Below are 13,448 nucleotides of genomic sequence, written 5' to 3'. Positions count from 1 at the left end.
GTATATATATTATATACAATATATTTTGGTAATATATATATACCAAAATAATTTAGATAATGTATAAGTCACTACAATTCATCAAGCTTTTGCCACTCTAAAAATGTCCAAATTAACAAAATATAGTTGCATCTGTCATCAACATAAACTTTAACATCTTTGTAAATCATGCAGAGCTCTTACACATTTGCTGTGTGCTTATGACTTCATTTCTGTTACTATCATCTGCTCTTGTCTGAACGTGGGTGTCCCGGACTTGTGACTGCTGCCGTTCAATTTCATTTGTTTCTTCTTCTTGAGGAGGGTAATACCTGTCTGATCCTTCTGTTAGAGAGAATGGATGTAAGAAATATGATTCCACCTTAAATGTGCACAAATCATCACATAATGGTATACGTTTATATGCCTGTGTAACATTTAAAACTAGAAAAATCTGTAGTTTCTTGGCACAGATTTTGGCTTGAGGTGGTGATCTTATGTACTGCGCTGGAGTAAATAAAATACATGGATAAGCCTTTGAGCTCTTGATTCATTTATGCTTAATAAATGAAAAAAATCAGCTAATATTAAATGGAGTCATTTCTAAACTTTGATTTATACTTAAGAGTGGTATCAGTGATTGCCTTTCATAATGCCACCATGAAGTCTACGCAGTGATCTGATGAAGTCAGGGCTTTTGTATGACATGAAATCATATTTTTAGGAGAATCACATTTAAAATTTCCAAAAGCGTCACATTTAAAATTCTCCCAATAGGAAATTTAGCTTAAAGAAGGACTGACATGCCCTTTTAATTTACTACAATATCAGTTTCCACAGAAAGGTTTTTCTCTTTTAGAAGGAAATTCAAAATGCAGAAATTTATGAGTTTAATTTTTTTCCAGGTTATTTATATCAAGGGCTTAACAGTGGCACAATTTGGAAAGGTGTGTTATTTTCATGTATGTCCAAGAACTCTGAACCTAGAAAAGGGAAGTATGACTTCAGAGGAAAGTCAGTTTTAAGTAAAACAGTGGCCACTGGTGAAGGGGCAAGTAAGTCGGAGGTTTAGGGATGGCCAAAAATGGAAAACAGACTCACACACAATGAAAAATGCTTCCAGGAATGCAAAATGGCTCATAACAGTGAAATACTATACTGTTACTTCTTGTCTGCTCATTATACTAATGAGCACTCAGTCATCAAGGGGAAAAAAAGGCACATCTCTTTATGAATACTGAAAAAGAGCTGCATTTATTCATGTTTTCTAAAACACTTAAGTCTACATTAATCTTCATTTGGTCATCAGGAAGAAAAAAGTATAAGGGAGTAGAAGTGTTCACTCAGATGCCCAACAAGAGTGGAAGTTTTACAAAGCTTTATCATCTAAGTTTGCTCTTCATGTGCTGTAAACAGGACACTGCATTTATATGCACATTTTAGGACATTAAATGCATTTCAGAGCACTACTTTTACAACAGTTTTACAATACTATTTTATCTTTTTTATTTGTCATGTTGGCCATGAGAGATTATATACTCTGTAGCAAGAAGCAGAGAGTTAGTGTAATTCATTGACCATCATTCAGTAACATTCATGGATAGGTATATGGGCAAAAACTTTTAAAGTGTCAAAAATAAATTGCATTAGATTGCTAAATCCTTCAAAAATGAAGACACTTGTGAAAACAACTCTAGTCAATAATATATCAAGATTGCTTTTAAAAATGCAAATATACTTGTCACTCTAGGATAATCTCAAAGTAGAATTAGAAGTGGTTATGTGGAATAATGATGAAACTTTCTTTTAAATACAAATTTGCTATAATAGACATTCATATATTTTTAAAATATTTTTAATGGCTTCAGATATTTTAAATAGAGTTCTGGAAACTTTGTAAGTAATAATTAAATATGCTTTTTGCCTTTCAAGTACAAATTAATGCAGATGTTGGATTAAAATATAAATCAAACTGAATACTGTGACACAATAGCACATACCTTTGTAGCATAGATTTTCTCTGCAGCCTCCTCCAAAACTAGGTGGGCAGGCAGAACAGGGCCGTCCATGTTTATAGGGGGCGTGACCCCACCAGTTTCCCCTTAAAGAGAAGATCCACTCTAGTAAGAGGTAGTCTAATAACATAATTTATGAGACACTATAAAATATTACTATCTTCTAAATAACGACTTTGGTATGCATATTTAAATCATTTATATTTTTCATCGGAGTCCCTTTGGTTACTAGGTTTCTATGTAAACTGCTGCCTTATTATTTTGAAAATATTCTAAGTAATTGTTATGTACATTGTTAAAAATTACAAAATTAAACTTTTACAGAACACCAAACTCTATTATGGGATATTCATCTATATTCCATTCGTTTTAATAAACAGACTTGAGACTTAGATTTGACCCTAAGTACAGTTGTAATATTTTCAACATAATCATTCAATGGTCTTTACACAGGTGAAAATACATTTCTCATTTAATCTATAGATGCTTTTCTCTAATAAATCCAAAGTATTAAAAATACCTGTGGAATATAATAATATGTAAAACTGAAGTCATAAAAATATAATCCCTGTGTTGACAAAGATCATATTTTCAATTTTCATATTCCTTTCAAGGGCTGAGGTTATGCATCAGGCAACCATAATTGTTGCCATATTAAGTAAACTGAGTTAAAGCAATATACTCAACTATATATATATATGATAATACATATATACAAATTTACATATAAAAGTAATGTTTTGTCTACTTACTTTGGGGAATAGTTGCACACCAAGTAGACAGCTTTAGGCCATATTTGCCCCCAAATGTTCATGTTATGACACAAATTAATGGCACAGCCTATTCTGTTACTTGTTGCCCACACCACCTACATTAGAGAAAAGAAAATATATACACAATGGAATACTACTCAGCGATGAAAAAGAATGAAATCTTGCCATTTGCAGCAATGTGGATGGAACTAGAGGATACTATGGTAAGCAAAGTAAGTGAGTCAGAGAAAGATATATGAGTTCACTCATCTGTGGAATTTGAGAAACTCAACACATGACCATAGGGGAAGGGGATGGGGAAGGAAAACTAAGATAAAAACAGAAAGGGAGGCAAACCATAAGAGACTCAAATACAGAGAACAAACTGAGGGTTGCTTGGAGGGGCATTGGTGGCAGGGATGGGTTAAATGGGTGATGGGCATTAAACAGAGCACTTTTTGTGATGAGCACCAGGTGTTATATGTAAGAGATGAATCACTGGGTTCTACTCCTGAAGCCAAGACTACACTGTATGTTAACTTGAATTTAAATTAAAAAAAAAAAAAAAAACAACAACAAAAAAAAAACCAAAAAGCTTGGAGAAAGTAGGCTGAGATGAAGACAACAATATATATCAGAGAGAAATGTATAAAACTGAACTTGAGAAATGAATCTTTATCATTTAAGATGAAATAAGGCAATGCCAAAAGGATATTTTTCCTGAGGCTTTGGGCAGGGTTTAATTCAATCTGAAGAAGAGTGCTATGAGTAAATAACTCTAACTATAAAAAGTAAGCATCTTCAAAATACACATTTACTAAATAGTTCAAAAGTTACATCCTCACAAACCTAAATGCTATGTTAATGTTTCCATGAAAAAGCTTACCTAACAAAGGAACAGAATTTCACATCTTAAGCTGTATTGGAACAAAAATTTATGGGTTCAATTTCTAATATAATGTGTATTTTTCACGGCACCACTGGTTATTATGGAATTCATCACTGATCTTAATCTTGTCACATGCAAAGGTAGACAGAACAATTTGCTTTATATTCACTAACAGTCAGCCATAAAAATGCTAGTAACTCAGGTCTGTGGTTTATCTAGTTGAATCCACCTTTCGTTGTTCAATTTAGAGGTTTAGAAGTTATCCAATACGAAATGTGAACAATGAATTAAAAAAAACAGGTAAATGCTGCACACAGGTCAATATTGAATGTCATGGTAAATAACCTATAGTTTTATTCTTTGGAAAATAAAAAATACTGAAGATGGTAAATTCCTCCTCGTTTGCATTTCCTGAGGCCAGACTAAACATGTTTTACATGTAAAATCATTGAAATGACCTCTTTCTTTAGAATGTTTGTTTATTTTTGTGGGGGGGTGAGGGGCAGAGAGAGACGGGGGACACAGCATCAGAAGCAAGCTCTGAGTTGCCAGAAGCAAGACCTATGTGGCGCTCGAACTCACAAACCACAAGATCATGAGCAGAGTCGAAATTGGTCGCTCAACAGACTGAAACACCCAGGTGTCCCAAGATAATGTCTTTTTTTTAAACTGACTTTTGGACTTTTTCTAATAATTACTTTTATCTTTTATAGAAATTGATAAACCTATTCTACAGACATCAATATCTTTTTTCAATAACCATACCAAATTCACTAAGAAAGACATCCACGTTCAGTATGTAAATTCAGTTGTGTAAATTCTGCTGCAGTTACACAAACTCAACTTAGAAAAATGAGGTGTAATATACCCAAAACATACCTGTGTATAATGAGTACACACAGGTCCAGAACATCTGAATGGACAATACGGGTTGCATTCGTGTTCATATGGGTAGCTAAAGTCTCTCACTTCATCATACCATGCTTGTACATGAAATGTTGGGGGTCTATATCTATTTGAGAGAAAATAACCACAAAAGAGTGAGTAAAATTGGAGAAAAAGTAAAATCAAATATTGCAAAATGTATTGATAAAGTCTGGTAGAGAGAGATTCTTGTGTAAGTTATTAATCTTAAGTACTACGCCCATTACGTTACCACTACATCAATGGTTTAAAACAAAAACTAAGTCTAACATATTGCTGGTTATTCTGCTATTACTTTTATTTTGTTGGTGTGATTATTTGCTTTCTTTTTAGGCTTTAAGCCTCAGAAAATTTCTCATTAATGAATTAATAAGTATTTCAATCATTTATGTTTTCAAAAACAAAAAAGTTACACTTTACATACCTTCCCCAGTGGGCTCCCAAATTCTGCCCAATTGATGGAAGTAGGCTTGCAGGTCCGTGTTCCCACAAACAACTTTCCGCCCAGGATTCTGCAGATCTTTCCAGCTCAACATCCCATGTCTATAGTTCAAAACAGAAACAAAATACAGAAACACACATATGATGTATAGGTAGAATTCAGGTTTTTCTTCAGGCTATAATGTGGTTCTATTCAGTTCTGTTTTTCCCCTTTTTACTACTTTGCAAGGTCAACATCTCAATCTGAGTTCTCACCATCTTCCACCTAGATTTTTACACAAGCTTCCTAACTAGTCTCCCTGCCTCCATCTCTTATCCCTACAATCTGCCCCACAAATTTTTAGAATTACCTAAGTGAGCACAAATATGCTTAACTGACTCTTCTGTCTAAACACATAGAACAAACTCCCATAAACATAAAGTTCAAGATCCTTGGTCACACAGTTCCTTATAAAACATGCTGTTCTTAGCTCTTGCTGGCATTGTTTTCTGTTTAAAACATTCTTCTCCCAATTATTTGTCAGACAGACTCTTATTCTTTCTTCATAATCCAGCTTTAGATAATACAGTCTAGATACCTTTTCAATTTTCTCAGATGTAAGCTATTCTCTCCTTAGGGCTCTTAGAACTTTGTAATACTTCTTTGTTTAGCAGCTATTACAATGCAGTGTTAGCATCTGTCTATGTGTCTGTCTCTTTAACAAGACTATGAGTTGCTCAGAGGCAATCATTTAACTCATGCCACTTATCTTTAGCCTATTTTTTTGTGTTTTGTGTCTGTCATATAGACAAGGTGATTAATAAACGCTTATTGAGTACATGAATGATTAAAGAATCTGATTCCTATAAAAATATATATGCATTTTTATATACAACATTCAATGAGAGTGATTGAACTGTACTTTTAAAATAATTTACATAGGGCGCCTGGGTGCCTCAGTTGGTTAAGCGGCTGACTTCAGCTCAGGTCATGACCTCACAGTTTGTGAGTTCGAGCCCCTCGTCAGGCTCTGTGCTGACAGCCTGGAGCCTGCTTCAGATTCTGTGTCTCCCTCTCTCTCTATCCCTCCCCCGCTCACACTCTGTTTCTCTCTCTCTCTCTCAAAAATAAACATTAAAAAATAAAGTAAAATAATTTACAAAGAAGTATTTAAAATTACAAAACTACTACTGAAACTATTTTCTATGTCCTAGGTTTAATATTCAATTAGCTAATTTGAAAAACTGGCAGTGTTTGGTAAATGTGAGGGTAGAAACAGAGCTGGGTTCAACCTTGGTAAAATAACAGAACTCTGGGCATGTTAAGAAGACTGAAAAATAGTTCTGGAACTGGAACATGAGGACACAACCTAAGGTGATAGCAACGAGACTGGAGAAGAGCAGACAGACTGAAATCATGTTGCAGAATTTAAATTCCTAGAGGTTGACAGATGACTAAAGGTAGGTGGTGAGGGAGGAAAAAAAGATGAAGACAATGACGGTTAACAAATACGGAGAAAGAAAATAGAGAAGGAATAGATTATTGTCATGGAAATATGTCTAATGTATTTCAATGCAAATTTCTAGGGTGATATCTGTGATTCATGCAGTATGTATGCCAAGTAGAGTAGAAATACATGAATGAGGTTCTGGGAAAAGAAATTTGTGATGAAGACATGAATTTTGAATTATCACCCAAAGATGACTTTCTTCAGGAAGATGATACAGAATGAGAAGAGGAATGAAAAGAAAATTCTGGGGCTATCAAAATTGAAAGGGAGGAAAAAAAAAAACGAATTAGTAACATAAACCAGGGAAAATGGGATCGAAAGGTTAAGGGAACACTGAAAGAAGATTAAGTTATACAAACAATGGGACAAGGACTGGAGGATTAGAGAGTGGGCAACAAAATCAAATGCCACGGAAAATTCCAGAAAGACAAGAGATGCTAAGTACTAATTCACGATCAAAAGCAATCGCAGAACAATGCTGGGGAGAAAATCAGAACACACAGGCACATATGCGACTGGAAGGAGAAAGTGGGGAAACCAAGTGTGGGTTACTCTGTTAATACTTTAGAAAGAAGAAGAGAGATAGGCAGAAGTTAAAGAAAAGTAACATGCCAGGTTCTCAGGGAGGATTTGTTTGTCTTGATTTTTAAAGGATAGAAGAAACGTAGTCATGACTGTAGGCCAAAGGAACGCACACCAAGGGAAAAAGACACACACACACACACACACACACACACACACACAAGCCTTGAGGCCACTGTGATGATTTTAAAATACTCTTCCCCACAAGTCCCACAAAGGTGGTATTGAATTTCCTCCTCTTCCCTTCAGTTTGAGCTGGATAGTGAGTGGCTCTCTTCTAACACACAGAACGAGACTGAGACTTCTCAGACTGGGTTAAGAAATGCAGCCTCTATCCAGTTCTCTTTTAAGACACACATCTTGACAGACTTGAGGCAACAATTAGAATCTGGCTACCCTGAAGACCTAGCTGGCAAGATAATGTGGAGAGATCACACACAGACTGAGGGATGCAGGACGAGTTTCCATTGAGTTTTCCTCGCCCAGGCATGAGTCAGTTTGCAAGTTTAGGTCACTGCAAACAAACATGTAAGAGATCACAAATAGGAACTACTCAGCTGAGCCCTTAAGAGAGACCATAGGACCCTTCTTCAAGGTCAATCTACTCTTGTTTTATATCTGATTCTACAATCTCAGACGTCAGTTTTTCTGATGAAACTGAAGATGGATGCTTTTTTATAGAGGATAAACAACTAGCTCCAGATTTACAAATATGTTATATTGCAAAAGTTTGTTTACTCTGTTGTATAGAAATTGAAATAAAATCTAAAACATATCATTCAAATGCTTTAGGCTAGGCTTTCTTATTAGCAAAATGTGAAATAGAAGATAACTCAGGTTCCTTCAAGGACTAAAATTCAATTATTGAGTATACACTATGGATAAGCTATTTTTTTAAGGTATGGTAGGTTTTCTATATAATCCACTAAAAATAAGGGGGGAAGCATATCAAATGAACTAGTAATTCTAGAATAGGGACACATTATTTTAATATAAAAACAGAGGCAGAGGAACATACAACTAAAATTTCCTATTAATATTTAACAAATTAATTAGTGACAATTTTAAAATAATTATTTTAAAGAATCTAGTCAAGCATAGGTGTTTACTAGGTAAAGTTCAATAATGAATATCAAGAAGACTCTTTAAAAAAATCTAATGAAAATATAGCTGTCCTGGAAGAAATATTATTGTGAAAACAGCATACAATGTTTATTTTTATGCCACAACATTATATTACATGTTTTACGACCACCAATAATTCATACCCATCCCGTTTAAATGTAAGTTAGTCTTTACACACTTCTATTTAAATTCAGGTTTGTAAATAAAATCAAGATGTCCTGACAGATGTTTTTTCCCCCCTCTGAACTATTAACCCAGCACTAATTTAAACCCAAACCACACTTAAAATTACCATTTCTTTAAAAAATGGGTACTTGAGGTGTATAGAAATGAAAACCAGTCTATTTTCCAATTACATCTGTAAGGTGCTTCTTCTCAGAGCACAGTGAAGTGTTCAATGAAGTTTTAGTACTAAAAGAAACATTTAGAATACTAGTGAATTCTTTGTCTCCAGTGATATTTTTAAAGCTGGTTTAACATGGAGATTTTATCATTTCCTCTTGTGTATGTGTGTGCTTATATGAGAAATCCTAAATGTTAACAAAGGACTTCCAAAAGTAAACCTAGAAATACAAAGCAATTTTAGTACTGAAATATCATACTGGTAGAAATTGAAAATGTAGTATATAGTTATCTAGACATGTACATAAAATTCCACTATTATATTACCTTCAGTGAAACATGAGTGAACATATACAATCCATATTCTTAGCAAAATACATGCTCTCCTACAGTAATAGATAATGATAGCGAGAAATCACACAGGAATGTAGTTTTAACAGAGTTAATACTAGGTTACTAGTGATAATGTTAGTGATATTACTTTTCCTTTCTGTTTGAAACTCAGAATAGTTTTGTCTCTTGAAAACGATTAAGTATTTTCAAATATATCTTCTTGACCACAGTAAATTTTCAGCTCTTTCCAGATAAACATAATTTGAAAATTCATGTCCTGGAAATTGTTTAATCTTTATAGCTTCAAAATTATGATTATAATACATCAAACGAATTAAAGGCCAAAGTTAGTCATTAAGACTTTTCCTGAAGATAAGCATTTTCTTATAATTGAATCTTCAAAACGGTTATTTAAAAAGCTCAAATAAAAGGTAGGCTATTTTTCAAATAAAAATAAAACAATTTCCCACAGAGTAATGTTAAAGGATTTATTAATCATTTTCACTTTAGACTGTATTAAAGAACATGGAGTAAGATTTTGTGAGATTATCTGTCTGATGAAAATTTAAGTAGGACTCTACATAAATTACCCAAAGATCAGTGAGAGGGGTGGACACAATGGGCATCAATCAGCCCACATAATTACTGGTATACACTTATTAATAAAGGTATCATGATAATTAGTCTACCAAAGAGAATACACTAGGTGACACTGAAGTTAAGTACTTTATTTTACAGAGTTGGATTCACCACTAAAGAAAATATGTAAATGAGTAAATAAAGACATTTCAATAGGAAATTGACCAATTTTAAGCAGTCTGACACATTTAAATGCACACAGAAATAATCTGTTGGATAGAAACTCTCATATAATTTCAGAATTGTTATATGTCATGCTAAGCAGGGAGAAATAGGATTGCAAGATTTTCTACCATTTCACAAAACTCCACCTAAGTGGATGAAGCCACGATAGGTCTTTTCCAAGACCTGTTGAGAAAAATATCTTTAAATTGTGAAAGTAAACTTTTTCTAAAACAACTGGAAAATATAATTAATGTTGTAATTAATTATACAACAAATCAAAAGAGTATCTAATACAGAAATAATGTTCCAACTCATTATACCTTTTCGACAAATTGATTTTTTAATGGATTTCCAAGATAAATGCAAAAGACAAAATTGGTCTTTGACTATCACACTATTAGGTAGCCTAATCAAATGCAAACATCAGTCCATGATACAATTGGCAATTTAATACGGACTTTTAAAATATGCATTGCTTCCTGACAAAGTAATAACGTTATGAACACACAGTGGTGTTGAAAAGGCAATTATGTTGGAAGTCCAGTCTAGGCTAGAAGTTCTGGTCTACTTCCCACCACTGAAAACTATAAATAGCATGATAAAATTATTTTTAAAAACTATCTTAGCATTTGAAATAAATTTTGACAAAAAAGAATTTCACAAACATTCTTGTTTTGAGACATATACATCTGCAAATTTAACTCAGAATACCACCCTTATATCTCCAGGCCTACCTCATTTCTGAGCAGTCAATGTTTGTCAGAAGTAATGACAGCACACTAGCTTTCAATTGTATTAAAAACACTCTTTCCCTAGTGCTAGTCTTCTGGATACATGCAAGTAAGGTCATTAGTGATAAATTTTTCTTTCGTTTCTTTGTATAGAGTAAAAATAAGCTTGCACTTGTTCAAAGTATTTCAATGGGTAATTAAAACACATGATACACCCTGGAAGAGTTTTCTTTCCTATTTAAATTATGTACTTTCAAACTTATCTCTTGATTATGTCAAGTTTGCCTTCTGTTTCCTTATCTATAAAAATAGGAAGCTGATATAAGTCTCTTCAATTGCTTTCAGCTTTAAAATTCTATTATTTTGCACTTATTGTCCCTTATAGAATGCTCTGTATTGTTTATAAAACCTCGTAAAAACGTACAAACTGTACAAGTCTGTAAAAGTTCTGATGACAATTAAGGGCATTTCTAACTAAGAAGCAAAAGCTGTTTTGTGATTAAAAGCTGTTTTGTGATGAGCAGAGGACTAGAATGGACATTTTTTTCCCCAAAGAAGACATACAGATGAGCAACAGGAACATGAAAAAGGCTCAACATCACTAACTATCAGGGAATACAAGTCAAAACAATGAGATATTACCTCACCAATCAGAATGGTTAGAATAAAAAATATAAAAAAAAAAACAAACAAGAAATAACAAGTGTTAGGCTGTGGAAAAAAAGGAACCCTCTTGCACTGTTAATGGGAATACAAATTGGTGCAGCCACTGTGGAAAACAATAATGAATTTCCTCAAAATATAAAAATAGAAATACTATATAATCCAGTAATTCCAGTACTATTTAAACAAAGAAAACAAAAATACTAATTTGAAAAGATATATCTACCCCTTCATTCCTTGTGGCATTATCTATAATAGCCAGGATGGAAACAATCCAAATATCTACCAAAAAATGAATTGATAAAGAAGATATGTTATTAGAATACAATGGAATATTACTTAGCCATAACAAAAAGATCTTGCCATTTGCAACAACATGCATGAATGGACCTAGAGGATATTATGCTAAGTGAAATAACTCAAAGAAAAGAAATACCATTTGATTTCACTTATATGTGGAATCTAAACAAAGACAGAAACAGACTCATAAGGCGGCGCCTAGGGGGCTCAGTGGGTTCAGCATCTGACTTCAGCTTAGGTCATGATATCATGGTTTGTGAGTTTGAGCCCTGTGTCAGGCAAGCCTAGAGCCTACTTCAGATTCTGTCTCCCTCTGTCTCTGCCCCTACCCCGCTCACTCACACACACTTTCTCTCTCTCTCTCAAAAATAAATAAACGTTAAAAAACATTAAAACGCTCATAAATACAGAAAACCAACTGGTGGTTGACAGAGGGGTGGGGGTAGGGGGATGAGTGAAATGCTTGAAAGGGATTAGGAGATATAGACTTCTAGTTATAAATAAAAAAAAAGTTTTGAGATGAAAAGTAAAGCATAGAGAATATAGCTAATAATAGCATAATAACTTTGTGTAGTGACAGATGGTAACTGTACTTATCATGGCAAGCACTGCAAAATATACAGAATTGTCAAACTATAATATATAGAATTGTCAAATCACTATGTTGTGCACCTGAAACTAATATAACACTGTATACCAGCTGCACTTAAATTAAAAAAAAATAAAATTAAAGCTGTATTGTGACTTACAAGATTACAAAACCAGAAAAGTTTCAGATCTTCCAGTTGTAAATCTAGGGAAGAACTCAATTGTTTCTGAATCATCTCTGTTAGAGAAAGTTTTAATATTGTCCAAAACAGGTAAATGACCGAAACTTAAATGAATATGACAAGAATATATTCTCAGCTGAGAACTTAAAACCAGGACCCTTTCAGCCTAATCCTGAAAACATAAAGGTAAAATCTCTGAAATAAGACACAGACGTCTACATGTAATTTTTCTGCACAGCCAAAGGAACAAGAATTTTTGGCCAGCTCATATCATTTTGTAAAACTGATATAGTTTTATGGATTTCCAAGACATAAATACATGTGATATACATGTAATTTTTCTGCACAGCTAAATAGAACAAGAATTTTTCAGTCAGCTCATGAATGTAGAAGTGGTTGAAGAAAATCAAAGACATATAGAGTTATGTCTTTCCAAATACCACCTTATTTAAAAGATAATTCTTATTGTGGCATCACTTCTGGAAAAACAGGTTTATAAATTATCCATCATACATCAAAACTAAATCCCTCCCCAAATCACTTTTGTGTTCTCCTATATGAATCAGAAAGTGCAATCCAAAAATCTGACAGGCTAAGTTGTCAACACGATTCTCTCAACAGCAATAATGTGACCTCCAAGAAAGAATCTGTCATTCTACGCAAGTCACACATTTGACAGTTCACGAGATTTCAGATTTAAATTCCAAATAAAATGCCTTATTATAAAATTTCTCAAGTCACCTTATTTTGATCCCTCTTGGTGGTATTATCAGACTTACAGTAAAGAAACTGACATCAAGGAAATAAATAAATAAGCAAATCAATCTATGCTGAAAGAGTATATGATGTTTTTTGTGATAAAGTCGTCTGGTATAAAAAGCACTATAGAAAACCACAGTAACACATTCCTTACAACTCGGAAATTACCTCAGGTGTTTAACTACTGTATTTCATCTGTTATGAAAAGACTTTGTAGTGACAGGGAAAATGTACGAGGCTCAGATTTCAAAAGGAACACCTGTGTTACCACGCACAGAGGGCAGGTACCGAGAAAGTAGCATTACCTCCAGGCGATGCACTTCTGAGGGGCTCCGGGAAGTTACAGGGATAAGAGGCAGATGTGGCAGTATTTCACTTAAAATCCACTTTAAAACAAAGCCTTAAAACCTTTAAAAAGTAGCAACCTGTAATTTAGGGATCTGCCTCTTCACTTCATTAAAACTGAAATATTTTTTATTATTATTTTTTTTAATTTTTTTTCAACGTTTATTTATTTTTGGGACAGAGAGAGACAGAGCATGAACAGGG

At 33.7% G+C, this 13,448-nt stretch overlaps 1 protein-coding gene across 2 annotated transcripts in view; it reads right to left on the bottom strand.

The window, feature by feature from the left end:
- Window positions 1-13,448, bottom strand: part of CRISPLD1 (cysteine rich secretory protein LCCL domain containing 1) — a 50,187-nt gene that overhangs the window by 17,882 nt on the left and 18,857 nt on the right. The window contains exons 3-7 of one of the 2 annotated variants that reach the window (XM_043601226.1): window positions 4,984-5,102; window positions 4,515-4,647; window positions 2,747-2,862; window positions 1,980-2,080; window positions 184-324 (exon numbers count right to left, since the gene is read on the bottom strand). In XM_043601226.1, coding sequence (XP_043457161.1) covers window positions 184-324; window positions 1,980-2,080; window positions 2,747-2,862; window positions 4,515-4,647; window positions 4,984-5,102 — 610 coding nt within the window. Of the gene's footprint in view, window positions 1-183; window positions 325-1,979; window positions 2,081-2,746; window positions 2,863-4,514; window positions 4,648-4,983; window positions 5,103-13,448 lie in introns of those variants that run through there. The other variant, XM_043601227.1, reaches the window with a different exon arrangement.

Source organism: Prionailurus bengalensis, chromosome F2, assembly GCF_016509475.1.
Source record: "Prionailurus bengalensis isolate Pbe53 chromosome F2, Fcat_Pben_1.1_paternal_pri, whole genome shotgun sequence".
Taxonomy (NCBI): Eukaryota; Metazoa; Chordata; class Mammalia; order Carnivora; family Felidae; genus Prionailurus; species Prionailurus bengalensis.
Note: the sequence above shows the minus strand (reverse complement) of the source record. Positions and strands in the feature narration are given on the sequence as shown.